This window comes from Myotis nattereri (genome assembly GCF_964212035.1).
Source record: "Myotis nattereri genome assembly, chromosome: 1".
Lineage (NCBI taxonomy): Eukaryota > Metazoa > Chordata > Mammalia > Chiroptera > Vespertilionidae > Myotis > Myotis nattereri.
In genome coordinates, this window is record NC_138075.1 from 164,184,031 (window position 1) to 164,204,251 (window position 20,221).

Here is a 20,221-nt window from a genome sequence, read left to right on the forward strand (position 1 = left end):
CTTTTAAAATACCTGCCCTCTCTGGGTTGCGGGCACATCCCCAGTGGGAGATGTGCAGGAGGCAACTGATCGATGTTTCTCTCTCATCGATGTTTCTAACTATCTCTCTCCCTTCCTCTCTGTAAAAAATCAATAAAATATATTTAAAAAAAAATAAAATAAAATACCTGCCCTCTCTCCTACTATAATAAATGCTACTGAATAGCTACTGGATAGAGTTGCTTTGTCTGACAGAATGGTAGATAAAAAATAAGTTAAGCATTGTACTTAAATGTAATATGACATAAGAAAATTAATAATATTGATAGCTATCCTTCATAGAGCAACAACTATAAAATTGATATTATATCAGGTAGCTTATGGAAATTAGCTCATTTTTATCCTCACAGAAAATCTCACTAGGTAGATATTACTTTTAGTTTATAGATGAAAAACATGAAGCTCAGATTAAGCTATGAAATTTTCCCAAAAGTCCGTGATTAAGTAGTTAACAAGCCAAGATTCAAATCCAGGTAGTATTCTTTTATTTTTTTTTTTTTTTTTTTTTTTTTTTTTTTAATTAAATCTTTATTGTTCAGATTATTACATTTGTTCCTCTTTTTTCCCCCCATAACTCCCCTCCTCCCAGTTCCCGCCCCACCATCCGCAATCACTCCCCACCCACTGTCCTCATCCATAGGTGCACGATTTTTGTCCAGTCTCTTCCCGCATCTCCCACACCCCTTTCCCCCCAAAGAATAGTCAGTCCATTCCCTTTCTATGTCCCTCATTCTATTATAATCACCAGTTCATTCTGTTCATCGGATTATTTATTCACTTGATTCTTAGATTCACTTGTTGATAGATGCATATTTGTTGTTCATAATTTGTATCTTTACCTTTTTCTTCCTCTTCCTCTTCTTAAAGGATACCTTTCAACATTTCATATAATCCTGATTTGGTGGTGATGAACTCCTTTAGCTTTTCCTTATCTGTGAAGCTCTTTATCTGACCTTCAATTCTGAATGATAGCTTTGCTGGATAAAGTAATCTTGGTTGTAGGTTCTTGGTATTCATCACTTTGAATATTTCTTGCCACTCCCTTCTGGCCTGCAAAGTTTCTGTTGAGAAATCAGCTGACAGTCGTATGGGTATTCCCTTGTAGGTAACTGAGTTTCTTTCTCTTGCTGTTTTTAAGATTCTCTCTTTATCTTTTGCTCTTGGCATTTTAATTATGATGTGTCTTGGTGTGGTCCTCTTTGGATTCCTTTTGTTTGGGGTTCTCCGCGCTTCTTGGACCTGTAAGTCCATTTCTTTCACCAGGTGAGGGAAGTTTTCTGTCATTATTTCTTCAAATAGGTTTTTAATATCTTGCTCTCTCTCATCTTCTGGCACCCCTATAATTCTGATGTTGGTACGCCTGAAGCTGTCCCAGAGGCTCCTTACACTATCCTCGCATTTTTGGATTCTTTTTTCATTTTGCTTTTCCGGTTGGGTGTTTTTTGCTTCCTCGCATTTCAAATCATTGACTTGATTCTTGCGCTCCTCTGTTCTGCTGTCGGGAGTCTGTATAATATTCTTTATTTCAGTCAGTGTATGCTTAATTTCTAGTTGATTCCCCAATATAACATCGAGGGTCTCATTAGTTTTCTTGTAGATCTCATTAAGTTTATCGGCGGCTTCTAAACAGTTCTTGAGAGACCTTAAAAGTGTGGTTCTGAACTCTAGATCTTCCATTGACAATTTTGTCCTGTTTCTTTGTCTCCGCATTTTGTTATGCTTCCTTGGTGCACCCCCTAGTGGTCTTTGTGCGCAGTCTTATAGTTAAATCTTGTAGCTAATTCCAGGGAGGGTTTGACCTCCAGGCCAAGTGGCTATGAGAATCAGCTGTGTCAGCAGTGAGAGAACTTCTGTCCTCTAGGGAGGTGCTAATCTGGCGTTTGCCTGAGGCTATCCGGCAAATGCCTCTGTGCAGGGCTTGGGCGGGGCGGGTCGCACAGGATCAACAGGGTGGGCCGGAGAGAGCAGTGATGGCGGCTCTCAGTCCTGTCCCCAGGGGCTCTGCCTCTCTGAGTCCCAGCACCTGCTGCAAAGCTCGGAGAGAAAGCTGCACTCGCTCTGACGGAAGCCAGGCAGTCCCGCTTCTCCCGTTTGAGTCTAGGTCCCTAAAGACTCGGCCGGATCTGGAGCTCAGAGTCTGCGACTCCCTCCCGATTGAAAACGCCAACCGCGCCCTCCGCCGCCAGCCCGCTCCGCGCGTGCACTCCGCACCTCAGAATTTGACTTCAGCACTGCGCCTCCTCTGAGTGTCCGTATGCGTTTCTCTTTCCTCCTAGTTGTAGGACTTCCATTCAGCCAGCGTTCCAGTGGTTTTGGGTGATGTCCGTTCTGTCTTTTAGTTTCACTTTTGAAGTAGTTGTTCAAAGCAGCAAACTCCGGCGTTAACCTATGCCGCCATCTTGGTTCTCCGGTAGTATTCTTAATATTTGTGGTTTTATTCTTAATATTTGTATTCTTAATATTATGTCTAGTCTACATAAAAGTTTATATATTGAACTCATCACAGTCAATCTTCCCCTTCTCCTGAGTGACTCCAAGTTAACCTCTAAACCATCACCCCTTCTGTGACAGAGTTGGTCTCTCTGAAGATGTAGACAGGTGAAATAGTCAAAAGGCTTACCTTAGAAAAGAGGTTATAAAAAAGAAAAGATATGTAATCTAGACACTAAATCAGCTGCTGAATGCTGGCCCAGGTTTTCACCATTGTGTTCTTTAAAATATTTACTTGTTAATTTAATGATTCACTCAACAAATACTTACAGGTTATCAACCATGAGCCAAACACCTGATAAGCTGGACACTGCCATAAGAATGGATTTTATACAACTCTGTGGTTCTGGGCATCAAATACTATCCAGACATCATTTAATTTCTAAATATCAGTAGCTACCCCGGTCAGTGCCTAGCACACAGATGTTTGACACTGATGCTAGTAATGGTGGTAGTGGTAGTGGTAAAAATAGTAACAGCAGCAACCTCCATTTACTGAGTGCCTGCTGTGTCCCAGGTACCAACTGAGCATTCTATATGTGATCTCACTGAATCATCCTCACAACACTTTCAGGTAGGTAACAGCCCAGTTTTGACATAAGATACTTAGATGTGAAGACACTTGACCAACTAAATATAGCAGATAAATTATGAACTCATTTCTGTTTAATTCCAAAGCCTTACTCTTAACTATTATGAATATAACCAAATAAAAAAGCTCAATCTTCAATTATTTTTTCAGAACTCTTGATTAATGTATTTATACATAAATACATAAAAAATGCAAGCCTATGATGTAGGATCTACAATACCAGTTTTACAAAAAGGCCACTCAAATGTTCTTAGTGAATGGTTTCTTCTGGAACTTACTTTTGATTTACTGTGTCGTATGAGGGCAGAGAGCAGTCTGTTTGACTCTCCCATCACACCAGCATGGTCTTTGGCTTCACACCATTCCACCAAACGCTCCACTAACTTAATATTCTTTCCTAGTTGCTCAGCAGCTTCTGCTATAGGAAAGAAGGGAAACCACAAAGGAATGAATCACTGGTAGGCAATCAACTGAAATAAAGAGTGTGCAAGAAAATTACATGCTTAAAAAACAACACAATTTTATTAAAGCAGGAACTGCAAATACAGTACTCCATATCTAAAGGACTATTTGGCCTTTCCTATAAAGTTGTGGACTTCAGTACAAAATATAAAAATAAGTAACTTCGTATGCTTCCAGGTCAGCCTGGTAGTCTGTTAGTACTCTGTCAAACAATAATAAAGCATTTTTAGAAGGACTCTAAGGAATCAATATAGAGAAGAAATTTATAAGTAAATAAACATAATTCCAAGTTTTCACTGCTGTTTCTGTACACAGAAAAATTATCTCCCTGTTTGCAAAGCAAACTTTTAAAGAATTTGTTATTATACTGAAACATGATGATTTTGAAGACGAGGTAAAAATGGGTATGGAATGCTAAAAACAAAAACCCTTAGGAACTGCTAATTAATCAACCTAAAATTAGGATCACATGTACTAATAGAAACCATATAGTTTCCACTTAAAGCCAATTATGACAAGCATGAGATAATGAATGGGTTCTAAAACCAATCTCTTTTTGTCTTCATTTGCTATTTATCTTTATGATTACATAATTCTGAAAGCTGAAAATAAGTCCTTTTTCAACTAGAGGCACATTGAGATTATGATAGCAAAAATACATCTTGGGAAAGCATTTCTTTTACCTTGTGCATCTATTAACATTCTTAATGTCCCCAGAAGTTTGAACTGAACCGGGGGCATTTCAGATTTAAGAAATTTCAAAACTGCCTCTGTGACCCCAGCTGATAACATCTTTGCTTTATTTACAACTGGAGAGAGAGAGGGAAAAAAAAAGACCATGATTAAAGTGATGTTAGCATTCTTGATGATAATCATTCAATTCAATTCAATAAATATTTATGAGGGTCTTATTATCTCTAAGGCCCCATGTTTTATATTTTTTCTATTTAAAAAAAAATCTTGTATCCTGTTTGTCTATAGGAGCATAATATACAAAATCAAACCTAACCTCAAAACAATTACCTAAATAGTTTATAATGGAAACCTGATAATGTTGCCTTCTATTTATAAAAAGCACAATTCCTCAACTTTGTTTCTTTTTACCTCTGTTCTTGACCAGCTGTGTTAATATAGATGTCATAGTCATTAATAAACATCATCTGCTATATGAAACAAACTAATTTCATATAGATTATATCTTCATAGTTATATTATTTTACCTAACTAGAAATTTATTTTTAGAAACTAAAATAAAAGAACATTTTAAATCATCTCCTGTATTATTTCCAATGATAATGTGATTCCATGGCTTAAGTCTTTAATCCAAAAGGACATATTAGGGCTATTTTTAAAAAATATATTTTATTGACTTTTTACAGAGAGGAAGGGAGAGAGATAGAGAGTTAGAAACATCGATGAGAGAGAAACATCGATCAGCTGCCTCCTGCACACCCCCCACTAGGATGTGCCCGCAACCAAGGTACATGCCCTTGACCAGAATCGAACCTGGGACCCTTCAGTCCACAGGCTGACGCTCTATCCACTGAGCCTAATTGGTTAGGGCACATTAGGGCTATTTTTAAAAAATTGTATGCTTGTGGGAAAATACAAACTTTTAAAGTCATTTTTTAGGGGACTCTGTTAATTGATGCCATTATCTTACCTAAACTGAAGATGCTTTAAAAAGTGTAACTATACAATATAATGAAAATCTTAGGAGTTCACAGAAGGTAATAGAATTATTTGAATGATCTAAACAAAGGCAAAATTATGCTTGTACAGTCTCAGAAAACTAATTTATCTTCATGTATCAGTAAAAAAAAATGTAAACAATTTGAAGATTTTTTTCCTTGGTCAGGGCAGATCTACAAATCACATAAAGTAAAAGTCTTACCAAAACAATAGATTTTATTTCTTACATCGTTGCCTTCCATCCTTCAGTCTTACCTGGAATGGCCAGGTTTCTGAGGGCACTTAGTGCTGCATGCTGTACTGTTACATTGCCATCTTCTACATGTCTGTCCAGTAAGTCCGTAAGTTTCTCTACAATTCCATTGTCTACCATATGGATACAATTTCCATCTGAAGAAAAATAAAGCATTTTTTTCTTCCTCTGCACAAACATCTATAAATATTTTGTAATGCCAATGCCTATTTATTATCTACATTAGTGAAAATGGAAACCACAGGAAAATCTAACTCTCCCTCAGATTTATAATTTTTTTTCACTGAGAAGTCCAATTAAAAGATTCTTAAAATAGAATTTTTAAAATAAGAAAACTCTCTAGCTTAAACATATCAGAAGATAAGTAGAAACCACATGCTTAAAATGTCCACCAATAGTGAAGCTTGTCTGAGTTTTGCCAATGTGACTGAGACAGTATTCTATATTGTTATCATTGCTGTTACTTAAATTATTTTTCATTGATAGAATTTTTGAAACATTTATAAAACAGAAAAAATATTAAAATAAACCACTATTTATACCCCATATTTAGCTTCAACAATTATTAATCTTTTGCCAGTCTTATTTCCATCATTAAGGAGTTAACCCGGTCGTTTGTCTACTCTCAGCCACCAAAGCTTTTTTACCGTTCCGGTCGTATGTCTGCTCTCAGCCACCACAGCAAGGAACTGCACAGCAAGGAACTGTATGAATCTTAACTCTATTCATTCATGTTTCAGTTCATAATTTCTCTGAACGCTCTTAAGTGTCTAAGTGACCTTGTCACGAACCAAAACATTGCCCCGACAAATCGGAGATATCGAAACTCAATATAAACAAATGTGGTCGTTCCACACTCGCCATGCAAAACACCGTGGCGAGTCAGTTGCCTTTTGAGAGTGAAGAAATCGACAAGCTTCGGAGATACTTTGCAGAATTTCAAATAAAGCTTTACAAATTATGTTTAACTGTAATTAGGCATTCTCGCTTGTTAAGATATTTCAAAATAATACTCCAAAATGGCAAAAAGGAAGTTACCGAAAGAAGTGTACTGCGAATCTGAAAGTAACGATGAAGAGTTTTATTTTGGCACCATGAATACTGACTCTGACATAGAAAGTGATAACGTTTGTAGTGATTCTACTAGTAGTGACGTAGTTCCAAAAAGGAATTAATAAATCTTGATTATCCTTCATAATCTTGCATGTTATGTATCACTGCTCTTTCAATGGAAATTAATTCCGACCAGTATGACACCCATGTCTAAATTTAATACGACTGCAAAGGGTTACTGATGATTCCCCAAAAGAAGGAAATGAAAATGGAATAAGTCATCCAGTATAACAACAGTTCATTCTACAATAAAATCAAACTAAACACAAAAGTAACTCATATTCCTAGACCAGACTTCAAAAATAAATATGCAAGTCTGGTGCTTCTGAAATATTAAGCTAAATTATTCTACCCTAAACCAGAGAATTAGCCACACAAGTTTTATAGATATAAAAGTATAAATTGAGGTACAATAACCCTACAATGAAAATTCAGATTATTAAATCCAAAATAAAGTCACCAGGCAAGAGAGATATCCTTCTAAATCAGATGTGAAATAGAATGGGACTCAAGTTTATCAATCTCTGAAGTATAGAGTATTCTAAAGGACTTCATGATCAATATTCATGATCTTTCTTTCTTAAAAAACACACAACAGAACTTTTAAAAATTGATTTTTAGAGAGAGGAAGGGAAAGGGGGAGAGAGGAACATGGAAGTGAGAGCGGAACATATATCATCTGCCTCCTGCAAACCCCCTACCAGGGATGGAGCCTGCAACCCTGGCATGTGCCCTGACGGGGAATTGAACCAGCAACATTTTTGTGCATAAGATGATGCCCAACCAACTGAACCACGCTGGCAGGGCTGTTCAAGATCTTTAAACTACTAGAACTTAGTTTAATTCCATAAAATACATAATTTGTTAGAAAGTCACTATAAATATTTCATATCTCTGAAAAATTAAGATAGTGGTACACATACATACTACGTGTAATTCTAAACTGTTTGGTTTTAGTACATGAAATGTCAAAGAAAATTTTTAAAAAATGCAGCAATATGCTTACCATTTCTGGCAAAATTTGCAATCGCCAACGCTCCAGCAAGCTGCAGCTGGTGGTTATTTGATGGAATCCAGGACAACACCCTTTGAAACACATTACCTTTTCCTCCTTCAAATAATTTCTGCATGGATTCATCTGGAGGTAAATGAAACAAACAGATAAGAGGAAAATAAATATGAGTAACAAATCCATATTTCTAAGTAAATAGCCAATGGGGAAACTATATACTTCAAAAATGATAGAATTAATAAGGGGAAAAGTAATGATTCTTTTTACAATAAGAATCATTTTAGTAGAGACTGGACAAGAAACTTTAGAGTTCTTCTAGTCTAAGTCCCAAGTAACTATCTGGCTTTTAGCCCTTTGGAGCTACAGCTGTCTCTTCTATATGACAGCTCTTTAAATAGTGAAAGATAGTGAAGCCCAGCTGGCAAGGCTCAGTGGTTGAGCGTTGACCTATGAACCAGGAGGTCATGGTTCAATTCCTGGTCAGGACACATGCCTGGGTTGCGGGATCGATCGCCAGTGTGGGATGTGCAGGAGGGAGCAGATCAATGATTCCCTCTCATCATTGATGTTTCTCTCTCTCTCTCTCTCTCTCTCTCTCTCTCTCTCTCTCTCTCTCTCTCTCTCTCTCCCTCCCTCCCTCCCTCCCTCCCTCCCTCTCCCTTTCTCTCTGAAATCAATGAAAATATATTAAAAATAAATCCATCCACACATACATAAATAAACAGTGAAGCCTTCTCTTTTCCAGGCTTATTATCTCTAGTCCTCTCTGTTTGTTTAAGATTTCAAAATCATCACATCAACAGGATTTAATGAGATAGGAAAATGAAACAATGCTTTATACAGTATTTACAAAAGAGACAAGAAATTTTTTTTTTTTTTTTTTTTGAGACAAGAAATTTTTAAGAATCTGGCAACCATGTTCTTTGGTTGGTATATATTACAACTCACCTCCAAGAAGTAATAAAACCATGAGATCTGAAGCAGTTTTGAGCTCAGCAACATCATCCTCTTTGTCACTATCCACTTTCTGCTGAACAATCTCTAGTAGACATTCTACCAAGCCTGCTTCAACCAGCTGTAGTTTAATAGCATCTAAAGAATAATGTGAACAAAATAACCAAAACCTGAGATGAAAATAGGAATTCTGGGATAAGCAATCCATTATGAAGAATTACAAGAAACCAAGAAAATGCGTAATTTAGATAACACACCCTAACAGTGGTTCTCAACCTTCCTAATGCTGCGACCCTTTAATACAGTTCCTTACGTTGTGGTGACGCCCAACCATAAAATTATTTTCGTTGCTACTTCATAACTGTAATTTTGCTACTGTTATGAATCGTAATGTAAATATCTGGTATGCAGGATGTATTTTCACTGTTCGCGACCCACAGGTTGAGAACCGCTGCTAGAAGATTTGAGTTTCAAAAGGAAGTGTCTGACAGTGCAGCCTAAACACAGAGAAGCTTTATTTCATTTTTCTAATTGAAATTGTTACTTTTCACAATGTCTGGAAGCTCCTAAACAAATTCTCAGCTCTGAAGGTAAGTACTATCATGCCACTGTTATTCTAGATATTATGCTCATGTTTAAAAGTCAATAAGTAAGATATCCCACACTGTTTGAATTAAAACACACCTGTTGCATAAAGTTAAAATGGATCCATTAATGAAGTTTAAATATAAATTATTTAAAAGTAAAGAGCTATTAGTAAATTTTAAGCTATATCACAAGTATATTTGGATTCATATTTGTATAAATGTTATCTTTCCAGGGCAGTTAGAAGATCTATACCTTTCTTAATTTTAAATGTTTTTTTTTTTTTTTTTTTTTTTTTTACAAAAGCTTCAGGTTTTATTAATTTGAAACTTTCTAGGGTGATGGATATATATGGTAGTTCATTATACTATGTTCTCTGTATATCTGAATAGGTTTTAAAATTTCCATAATGACAGGTTAAAGAAAACAATAACTTTCAAGCTTTCTGATGGATAACCAACAAAATAAGGAATATTAGAGAATTTATATTCCAGTTGTATTTTTAAAAATTATCTTCATAGCAAATACTACTCCCACATCAAATCAATTTTGTTTGTACTTCCCTAATAACAAATACTTTTTCATTACAAAACTTACATCACTGAAGATTTTATATTCACATTCATATCTGCCTTTTCCATTAGAGTAGATATTATATACACCTCATTCATCTTTGTATTTTAACCTAAACTGGCCTACCTAAATGCTTTGGGTATATCTAATACTACTTAGAAATACATTCGCTACACAGAAATTTTAAACTTACACAAGTTTTATTTCTCAGTTGGATTTTATTTTAAGTATAGGTTCTACAACAATGGTTGTTATTTGGGAGAAAAAATACTTATTTTTATACCTAAGACTTTTTCTTTCAGGCAATTTTAATGTGTAAAACTTGAGGATTTTGTTTTGTTGTTTTTTAAACTACCAGGACAACTGATCTTTATATTATTTTCAAATACACGGAATATTCAACCTGGAATATATATATATTTTTTTAAATATATTTTATTGATTTTTTACAGAGAGGAAGGGAGAGAGATAGAGAGTCAGAAACATCGATGAGAGAGAATCATCGATCAGCTGCCTCCTGCACATCTCCCACTGGGGATGCGCCTGCAACCAAGGCACATGCCCCCGACCGGAACCGAACCCGGGACCTCTCAGTCCGCAGGCGGAAGCTCTATCCACTGAGCCAAACCGGTCTCGGCTGGAATATTTTTTTAAAAGGTACATTTGCACTGTGCCATGCTGAAAGTAGGGCGTTTCCTTGGTTACAGAATGCTAGGGCTAGAAATGTGCAGTGACTAGAATTGAAAGCCATGATGAAAAAGCCTTAAAAACACTTAAAAAACAACTCCTGAATCATACAAAATCCCAATTGAAATGTTGGAATCACTTTCCTTTGCATATAAGGAAAACCAAAAATGATATGCTAAGGATAGTCCAGAAATAAGTTTTCAAAGGTATCATTCAATCTACTGCACAGTTATAAAAGAGAAGTGAAGGTGATAGAGGAGAAACAAATAATAAAAACATTGTTATGTTGAAACATTGCAAGGCAGGTTACAGGTAATTCTCTGGCATAAAACCTGACTGAAGGTCATAATAAAATTTCATTTGGCCAAACTAACAAATGAGATGAAAAACAAATTTCTCCCTAGAGAATAAGAGCTAAGGCATTTAGAAAATTAAAAAGTTGTCATGATTAAAGTTTACAGATCTCTCCTCTCAGGGTTTGACTGTAATCACGCTGTCACACACACACACCTGATTTAAATAGCCTTATTAAGGAGTATTAGCAAGACATTTGCTACAGCAGATAGCCCATCACACACCTATCAACATGATTCTGTCCAAGAACATCTACCTTTATCACTACCCTTTGCATGTATATGCATTTATGTACCCATGCATGTATGTATGCGTCACACACACACACACGTATTTAAAAATCTTTTCTAAATGGTTAAAAAAAATCCCACAAATGCAGAGAAGTGCAAAAAAAAAAATGCATTTAAATAACCAATAACCATGTAACTACAACCTAAACCAAGAAATTCAGTCCGACTGGTTTGGCTCAGTGGTTGAGCAACCCAGGAACCAAGAGGTCATGGGTTCAATTCCTGGTCAGGGCACATGCCCAGGTTGTGGGCCTCATCCCCAATAGAGGGCATGCAAGAGATAGTCGACTGATAAAGTTTCCCTCTCATAAATGCTATCCCTCTCCCTTTGTCTCTAAAAATCAATGAAGGAAAAAAACTTTGAAAAAAAAAATTAATTGCCAACAATCCATAAAGTCACACTGGGCATTCCTGTCACTAATCTCTCCCCTCCATCCATCTCTCTCAAATTACTTCCCTGACTTCTGTGGCAATCACAACCATACTTTTCTTTATTGTTTCACCAAATAATCACTTCTAAAAACTACACTAGCCCTGACTGGTTTGGCTTGGTGGATGGAGCGTTAGTCTGCAGACTGAAGGGTCCCAGGTTCGATTCCGGTCAAGGGCATGTACCTTGGTTGTGGGCACATCCCCAGTGGGGGGTGTGCAGGAGGCAGCTGATTGATGTTTCTCTCTCATCGATGTTTCTAACTCTCTATCCCTCTCCCTTCCTTTCTGTAAAAAATTAAAAAAATATATTAAAAAACAAAACAAAGCAAAAAAACTGCAATAATCTTACCTTGTTTTGAATTTTACATTCATAAAATCTTACAATATGTGTTTTCCAGTGTTAGCTTTTTCCTTTCCATCTGTTTATAAGATTTGTTTTATTTTTTAAAATATATTTTTATTGATTTCAGAGAGGAAGGGAGAGGGAGAGAAAGATAAAAACATCAATGATGAGAGAGAATCATTGATCTGCTGCCTCCTGTACACCACACACTGGGGATCAAGCCTAGAACACGTTCATGTTCCCTGACTGGGAATCAAACTGTGACCTCCTGGTTAGATCGATACTCAACTGTTGAGCCACACCAGCCAGGTTACATTATTGGTTTTAAGTATCTTCATCTTGTTTCTTAACTATATATTTTTCTATTATATAAATACTAGAGGCCCGGTGCACAAAAATTTGTGCACTCGGGGGGTGGGGGGGAGAAGGGTCCCTCAGCCCGGCCTGTGCCCTCTCGCAGTCTGGGACCCCTCGGGAGATAACGACCTGCTGGCTTAGGCCTGCTCCCGGGTGGCAGAGGGCAGGCCCAATCCCTAGGTGCAGGCCCTGGTCGGGCTCAGAGCAGGGCTGATTGGGGAGTTGGGGCACTGCCCCCTGTCATGCACAGAGCAGGGCGGATCAGGAGGTTGCGATGCCACCTTCAGTCACGCTCAGGGTAGGGCCGATTGGGGGGTTGGGGCACCACCCCGTCACACTCATGCCAGGGTCAATGGGGAGGTTGCGGTGCCACCCCCTGTCACACACAGAGCAGGGCCAATCAGGGGGTTGGGGCGCTGCCCCCTGTCATGCACACAGCAGGGCCAATCAGCGGGTTGGGGCGCTGACCCCTGTCACGCACACAGCAGGGCCCATCAGGGGGTTTGGGGCTCCGTACCCTGTCATGCACAGAGCAGGGCCCATCAGGGGGTTGGGGAGTTCCCCCCTGTCACGCACAGAGCAGGGCCCATCAGGGGGTTGAGGAGCTCCCCCCTGTCGCTCACAGAGTAGGGCCGATAGAGGAGTTGGGGCACCGTCCCCAGTCACACACAGAGCAGGGCAGATCAGCGGGTTGGGGTGCCACCCTCTATCACCCACAGAGCAGGGCCAATCAGGGGGTTGGGGCTCCGCCACTGTCACACTCAGGGCAGGGCCGATGGGGAGGTTATGGCTCTACCCCATCACACACAGAGCAGGGCCCGTGGGGGTTGGGGGGGTGCCGTACCCTGTCACACACAGAGCAGGGCGGATCAGGGGGTTTGGGTGCTGCCCCCTGTCACGCAGATCCCAGTGCCGGGAGGCCTCGCAGCTCCGCTGATCCCGGTGCTGGGAGGCATATTACTTTTACTATATAGGGTAGAGGCCTGGTGCACGGGTGGGGGCCGGCTTGTTTGCCCTGAAGGGTGTCCTGGATCAGGGGGGGGGTCCCCACTGGGGTGCCTGGCCAGTCTGGGTGAGGGGCTGAGGGCTGTTTTCAGGCTGGGGGTGACTGAAGCTCCCAACCGCTCCTTTTTTCCTTTTTTGTTTTTATTCTGGGCCAGCTTTAGCTTGAGGCTTGGCTCCAGCTCTTAGGCCTCCGCTGCTGAAAGTAGGTTTCTGGCCTTTGCTTACAATGTTGCGATCCTACTGGCTGAAGTCCGGCGGTATTTGTTACAATGTTTGAAACTGCAGGCTCAGAGGCCTGCAGCTGCAGGTGGGGAACGCTGGTTTCCTCCGTCACTGAGGCAAGCAAGCCTCATGTTAGTTTCAAGCTGCCTGGCTACCGGCCGCCATCTTGGCTGACAGTTAATTTGCATATCTCACTGATTAGCCAATGAAAAGGGTAGCGGTTGTACGCCAATTACCATGTTTCTATTTTATTAGTGTAGACTAGAGGCCCAGTGCACAAAAATTTGTGCAATCTGGGGGGGGGGGGGAGGGAGGGTCCCTCAGCCAGGCCTGTGCCCTCTCGCAGTCTGGGACATCTTGGGAGATAACGCCCTGCTCACTTAGGCCTGCTCCTGGGTGGCAGAGGGCAGGCCCAATCCCTAGGTGCAGCCCCTGGTTGGGCTCAGAGCAGGGCTGATTGAGGAGTTGGGGCACCGCCCCCTGTCATGCACAGAGCAGGGCAGATCGGGAGGTTGCGATGCCACCCTCAGTCACGCTCAGGGTAGGGCCGATTGTGGGGTTGGGGCACCGCCCCGTCACACTCAAGGCAGGGTCGATGGGGAGGTTGGGGCGCCACCCCGTCACGCACAGAGCAGGGCCCGTGGGGGGGGAAGGTTGGGGCGCCGCCCTCTATCACCCATGGAGCAGGGCCAATCAGGGGGTTGGGGCGCCACCACTGTCACACTCAGGGCAGGGCCGATGGGGAGGTTATGGCTCTACCCCGTCACACACAAAGCTGGGGCCATGGCGGGGGGAGGGGTTGGGGCGCTGCACCCTGTCACTCACAGAGCAGGGCCGATTAAGGGGTTGGGGCGCCGCCCCCTGTCACACACAGAGCCGCAGGGCAATCAGGTGGTTGGGGAGCTCCCCCCTATCAGGCACAGAGCAGGGCTGATCAGTGGGTTAGGGTGCCTTCCCTGTCACAAACAGAGCAGGGCGGATAGGGAGGTTGTGGCCCCGCCCCCTGTCACACACAGAGCTGTAGGGTGATCAGGGGGTTTGGGCGCTGGCCCTGTCACGCTGATCCCGGTGCCAGGAGGCCTCGCGGCTCCGCTGATCCCAGTGCTGGGAGGCATATTACCCTTTTACTATATAGGATAGAGGCCTGGTGTATGGGTGGGGGCCGCTTGTTTGCCCTGAAGGGTGTCCTGGTTCAGGGTGGGGGTCCCGCTTGGGTGCATGGCCAGCCTGGATGAGGGGATGATGGCTGTTCGCAGCTGGTCACACCCCCTTCAGGGTGGGGATCCCCACTGGGGTGCCTGGCCAGTCTGGGTGAGGGGCTGAGGGCTGTTTTCAGGCTGGCGGGTGACTGAAGCTCCCAACCGCTCCTTTTTTTCTTTTTTCTTTTTTACTCTGGGCCAGCTTTAGCTCTGAGGCTTGGCTCCAGCTCTAAAGCCTCCACTGCTGAAAGCAGGTATCTGGTTTGTTTGGGTTCTATAATCAAAACACTGTTTCAACTCCAGCTCTGAGATCCCGGCTGGCTGAAAGCAGGTTTCTGGAGTTTGTTTAGATTCTATATTTGTAACAATGTTTCAAACTGCAAGCTCAGAGGCCGGCAAGGCAGGCGGGGAAGGTTGGAGTCCTCCGTCACTGAAGCAAGCAAGCCTCATGTTTGTTTCAAGCTGCCTGGCTGCCAGCCGCCATCATGGCTGGCAGTTAATTTGCATATCGCCCTGATTAGCCAATGGGAAGGGTAGCGGATGTACGGCTAATTACCATGTTTCTCTTTTATTAGATAGGATAGCATGAGTTATGTGTTCTACTGTTAATGGATATGAAGTAACTAGAGGCCTAGTGCACGAGATTTATGCACTGGGGTGGGGGTGGGGGGGGTGTCTGTCAGGCCAGCCTGTACCCTCTCACAGTCCGGGACTCCTCGGGGATGTCCGCCTGCCCAGAGGGATTGGGCCCAATCCGGTAGACATCCTTCTTGCAGTCAGGGCTCTGGCAGTCCAGAATCCCTTGCTCCTTACCACCAACCTGCAGGGGAAGTGGGAGAGGCTCCCCGCCACTGCTGCTGTGCTGAGCCCGGCTTCTGGCTGAGCTGCGCTCCCCCTGTTGGAGCACACTGACCATCAGAGGGCAGCTCTTGCATTGAGCATCTGCCCCCGGTGGTCAGTGCGTGCCATAGCGACCAGTCATTCTGCCATTCTGTCGATCTGCATATTAGGCTTTTATTAAAGGATGCTGCTATGAACATTCCTGTAATGGTTCCTAGTGCATATATTTCTGGATTATAGGGAATGCATGATTCCAACTCAGTAGATACTGTTTTCTAAAGTGTACCAATTTACACCCCACCAGCACTTGATGACAATTCCTACTGCTACAAACCTTCATCAACACTTGGTATAATCAGACATCTTAGTGGGTATATAGTATTGTATTTTGCATTCCCTGATTATTAAGGTGTTGAGCATTAATCCTCACCTGAGGATATGCATATTGATTTTAGAGAGAGGAAGAGGGAAAAGGAGAGAGAAATAGATAGAGCCAGCAATCTAGGTATGTGCCCTGACCAAGAATTGGTGTATGAGATGACCAGTTGAGCATATCTGTATGTGTTTAATAGCCATTGGATTGTATCTTTTCTCAACTACTTACTCAAGTTTTCCCCACTAGGTTTTCTACATTTTTCTTAATGAACTGTGGAAGTTTTAATATATTGTACACATTTTCTAGGTTATATGTTGTAAATATTTTCTCTCCCCTACTGTCTTCCTTTTTATTCTTAACGGTGTCCAAATTAATAATTTTTTTCCTTTATGGTTAGAGATTTTTGTGACCTAAGAAAATTATCTGGACTCCAAGATCTTGATGATATTCTCCTACCTTATATTTTAAGATAAACTTTCTGGTTTAACTTTCACAAATAGGTCAATAATCTGAAATTAATTTTTAATATAGTATAATTTTTTTAGTATATTTTATTGATTTTTTACAGAGAGGAAGGGAGAGTGATAGAGAATTAGAAACACTGATGAGAGAGAAACATCGATCAGCTGCCTCCTGCACACCCCCTACTGGGGATGTGCCCGCAACCAAGGTACATGCCCGTGACTGGAATCGAACCTGGGACCCTTGAGTCCAAAGGTCAACACTCTATCCACTGAGCCAAACCGGTTACGGCTATAATTTTTTAATATAGTATAAAGTGGGGGTATGTCTCTCTCCAGTTGTATTTTTTTTTTCATATTCAAAGCACTGCTGACTGAAATGACTGTACTTTCCATACTGGTTTACAGTGAATTCTTTTTACCCCCTAATAAATAAACATCTATTAAGGTATCCATTTGTCGTTGCGCTACCCTGTTCTACTGGTCTTTTTGCCCATCCTTGCACCAGTACCACACTGTCCTTTAATTATTAGAATTTTATTCAGTGAAACAGTTCTGCTACCTTGTTCTCTTTCACAGTATCTTGGCTATTCCTGGTGTTTGGGGTTTTGGTTAGAACTTCATTGAGTCTACAGACCAAGATGGGTAGATATAACATCATTAGAGCACTAAGGTTTCCAATCTATGAAAATGATATAGCTTCCCATTTATTTAGATCCTCTCTAATTTCTCTTGATGATTTCCTATAGTTTTCTGCCAGAGATCTTAAACATTTACTAGTCTATTCTTAAAGCATTTAATATTTTATGCTATGGTAAAAACGTATTTTTAAAAATGCATTTCCCATTTTCTTTGCTGGTACACAATACCATGTTTTGATTTTTTCATTTGTTTTGGCTAGCAATCTAATTTTGATTAATTTTTAAAAATTGATCTATGAATTCTTTTGGATTTCTGACATAAACCATATAATCTATAAATATTGTTTTATTTATATCTCCTATATATTTTCTTTCTTATTCTACTGTACTGGACAGTTCCTACAATAATGATTAGAAATAGGAATGATCCTTTTTATTCCCAATTTGAAAGGAAATGCTTTTGTTTCATCATTATATTGTTTTCTGTAGGCTTGTGGTATATATCCTTTACATTCTCTTCTAATGCTGATTTGCAAAGTTTTTAAAAATCATGAATGAATGAGAGCATGAGTGGGGGGGGGGGATGGGGGTTAATTGGAGGGAATGAGGACACATTTGTAATTCCTTAATAAAGAATTTAAAGATTTAAAAGAAAAATCATGAATGCAGTTAATTGTATCAAATGCTTTTCTTAATCTAAGAAGATCATATAATTTCTCCCCTTTAATAATTTTTAATGTAATAAAATATATTGATTACATTTTCACTAGTAAACTGTTTTGCATTTTCAGAATAAGTCCCATTTGCTTTGAGGATAAATTTTAAATATATTACTGGGCTTCATTTACTAAAATTTTAAGGGGAAATTTGGATCTATGTTCATGGTGAAACTGGCTTTAATTTTCATTCTTGTATTATCTATTTGGTATAAAGATTACAGTAGTCTCATAAAATAAACTGGTGAGTATATCTGCTTTTCTTATTCTCTGGAAAAATTTAAGATTACTCAGTTTTTCTATTCTTGTGTCATCCATACTTTAAAACGTATTGGCATCAACTTGTTCATAATATCCTCTTAATAATTTCTCTAAGATTAGTAGTAAGATCTCTTTTTACATTTCTTGATTTTCATTATGTGTCTTCTCTCTCTTTTTTTTTCTGATTAACTTATGAGGGATTTACAAGTTTTATTAATTTACTTCAGACTCAACTTTGATGACTTATATGCTTGTATTCATTATGTATTTTCTATCTTACCAATTTCAGCTCTGTTTCCTTCTATGTTATTTGGCTTCATTGGTTTCCTTCCCCCTAAATTTCTGAAATGAATACTAAGCTCATTGCTCTTACTTTTTCCTTTTCTAATATATTCATTTAAAGCAAAAAAATTCCCTCTAAGTATGGCTTTACCTACATCACATAAGATTTGAGATAGTCTTTTCAATTTCATTACAGAAAATTTCCTAATTTCCATCATGATTCTTCTTTGACCTCCTAAATATTAGCAGTGTATTTTTAAATATCTAAACAGGAATTCCTAGTTATATTTTTATTATTAGACAACCCACTTAAGTCAGAGAACATACTCTGCAAGACTGCAATCCTTTGAATTTGTTGAACCTTGTTTCATGACTATGTTTTAAAATGTTTCATGTGTAGTTGAAAAGAAAGGATTCTGTAGTTGGGTACAGTGTTCTGAAATATGTCTATTAAGCCAATTTCTTAATCATGTTGTTCACATATTCTACATCCTTATTGTTTTTCTTTTCTTTCTAGACTTCCTTTCGATCTATCTTTCAGTTCGCTAAAAATCTTTCCATAAATTCTTCCATTAATTTGATAATTACAGATGGTTTTAAAAAATTATTTCAGCAGGCACATTAAAAGTTGAAATCTTTGAATAATCAGTCTACTGGTACTTTCTACTGGTCTTTTTCTCCATTCTTGCACCAATACCACATCATCCTTTAATTAATACAAGGGTCTTTAACACCTTTCACTTCCTTCAATATTTATGTTTATTTTCTGATATATATTAAATTATTTTTATTATTTTATAAAATCAATGTTCATGAAATTTATCTACTTACTAGTTTTTTGCTCTTTATTCTCCTGTGCATCTAGAAACTTCCTTCTGGAAGCATTTTCCTCTCAGAAACACCCATTACAATTTCCTTTAGTGATTATATCGTGGTAGTGAACTTTGTTTTTTCATCTGAAAATAACTTTATTTTGCCTTCAATTTTGAAGGGTATTTCACTGAGTTTAGAATTACAAGCTGACATTTTTTTTTCAGTGCATAGAAGTTGTTGTTTCACTGTCAGCTGGTTTTCATTGTGGCTATTAAGAAGTTAGCTGTCAGTTGAATAGTTGCCCTTTTAAAATAAGCTATTTTTTTCCTGGCTACTTTTAGATTTTGTCATTGTTTTTTTCTATAATTTCAATATGATGGTAAATTTATTTTTATCATGTTTTAGATTCATTTGGCTTCTTGAATTTTTTGAAATTCTCTACCAAAATTTCTTTAAATACATCCTCTGATCTCTACCCTCCTCCCACCTTTTTGGGAATTCCCAGAAATGTATATGAGAGCTGTTTATTTATCCTCTGTACCTCTTATTCTGTTTTATGCATATTGGTTCTTTTCTTTCTGGACTTCCTTTCAATCTATCTTCACTAGTTCCCCAAATCAACTACATTTAATCTGTCATTTCCAACCATTAATTTGGGTTGTATTTTTCAATACCGGAATTTCCAATTTTTTTTTTCCTTTCAAATTTGTCATGCCATGTTTTAGAGTTTTCAGTTTCCTTCTAAAATTTTCAAGCTTGCTTTGAATATCATAAGCATACCTGTTTTGAGTCAATGTCTAATAATTCCAATATCTGGAGATTTGTTGCTGCTGCCTGTTCTTAGTGTTGGTTCTTGCTTATAATGTCTTGTCTCCACATGTGTCTGGTCCTCTTTGATTATATGCTAGACACTGTATTTGAAAAATTATTCATATGGAATGGTTCATTTATTCTGGATCACTCTTATTCCTAAGGTGTATTCCTTAAGATTTTTTTTTTTTTCCCCCAAACACACGAGTAGTTTACCAGTGTCTACACTGTTGACAGGCCTAGAGCTCCAACTTTCATCCCCTTTGCTCTGCAAGGGTACAAAAGTGGGTTTCAGGCTCTCAGCTGCCTTTTTCAGATCAGCATAAGAATGTGTAAGCTACAGAACCATCTTTGCCAAGACCTCCAA

At 39.4% G+C, this 20,221-nt stretch overlaps 1 protein-coding gene across 5 annotated transcripts in view; it reads right to left on the reverse strand.

The window, feature by feature from the left end:
- The window catches only part of RAP1GDS1 (Rap1 GTPase-GDP dissociation stimulator 1), a 141,070-nt gene that overhangs the window by 14,650 nt on the left and 106,199 nt on the right, over positions 1-20,221 (reverse strand). For 3 of the 5 annotated variants that reach the window (XM_081085742.1, XM_081085744.1, XM_081085740.1), the window contains 5 exons: positions 8,602-8,745; positions 7,648-7,779; positions 5,531-5,665; positions 4,267-4,392; positions 3,400-3,539 (listed from right to left, as the gene is read on the reverse strand). In XM_081085742.1, coding sequence (XP_080941868.1) covers positions 3,400-3,539; positions 4,267-4,392; positions 5,531-5,665; positions 7,648-7,779; positions 8,602-8,745 — 677 coding nt within the window. The remainder of the gene's footprint in view (positions 1-3,399; positions 3,540-4,266; positions 4,393-5,530; positions 5,666-7,647; positions 7,780-8,601; positions 8,746-20,221) is intronic. The other 2 variants (XM_081085743.1, XM_081085741.1) reach the window with 1 other exon arrangement.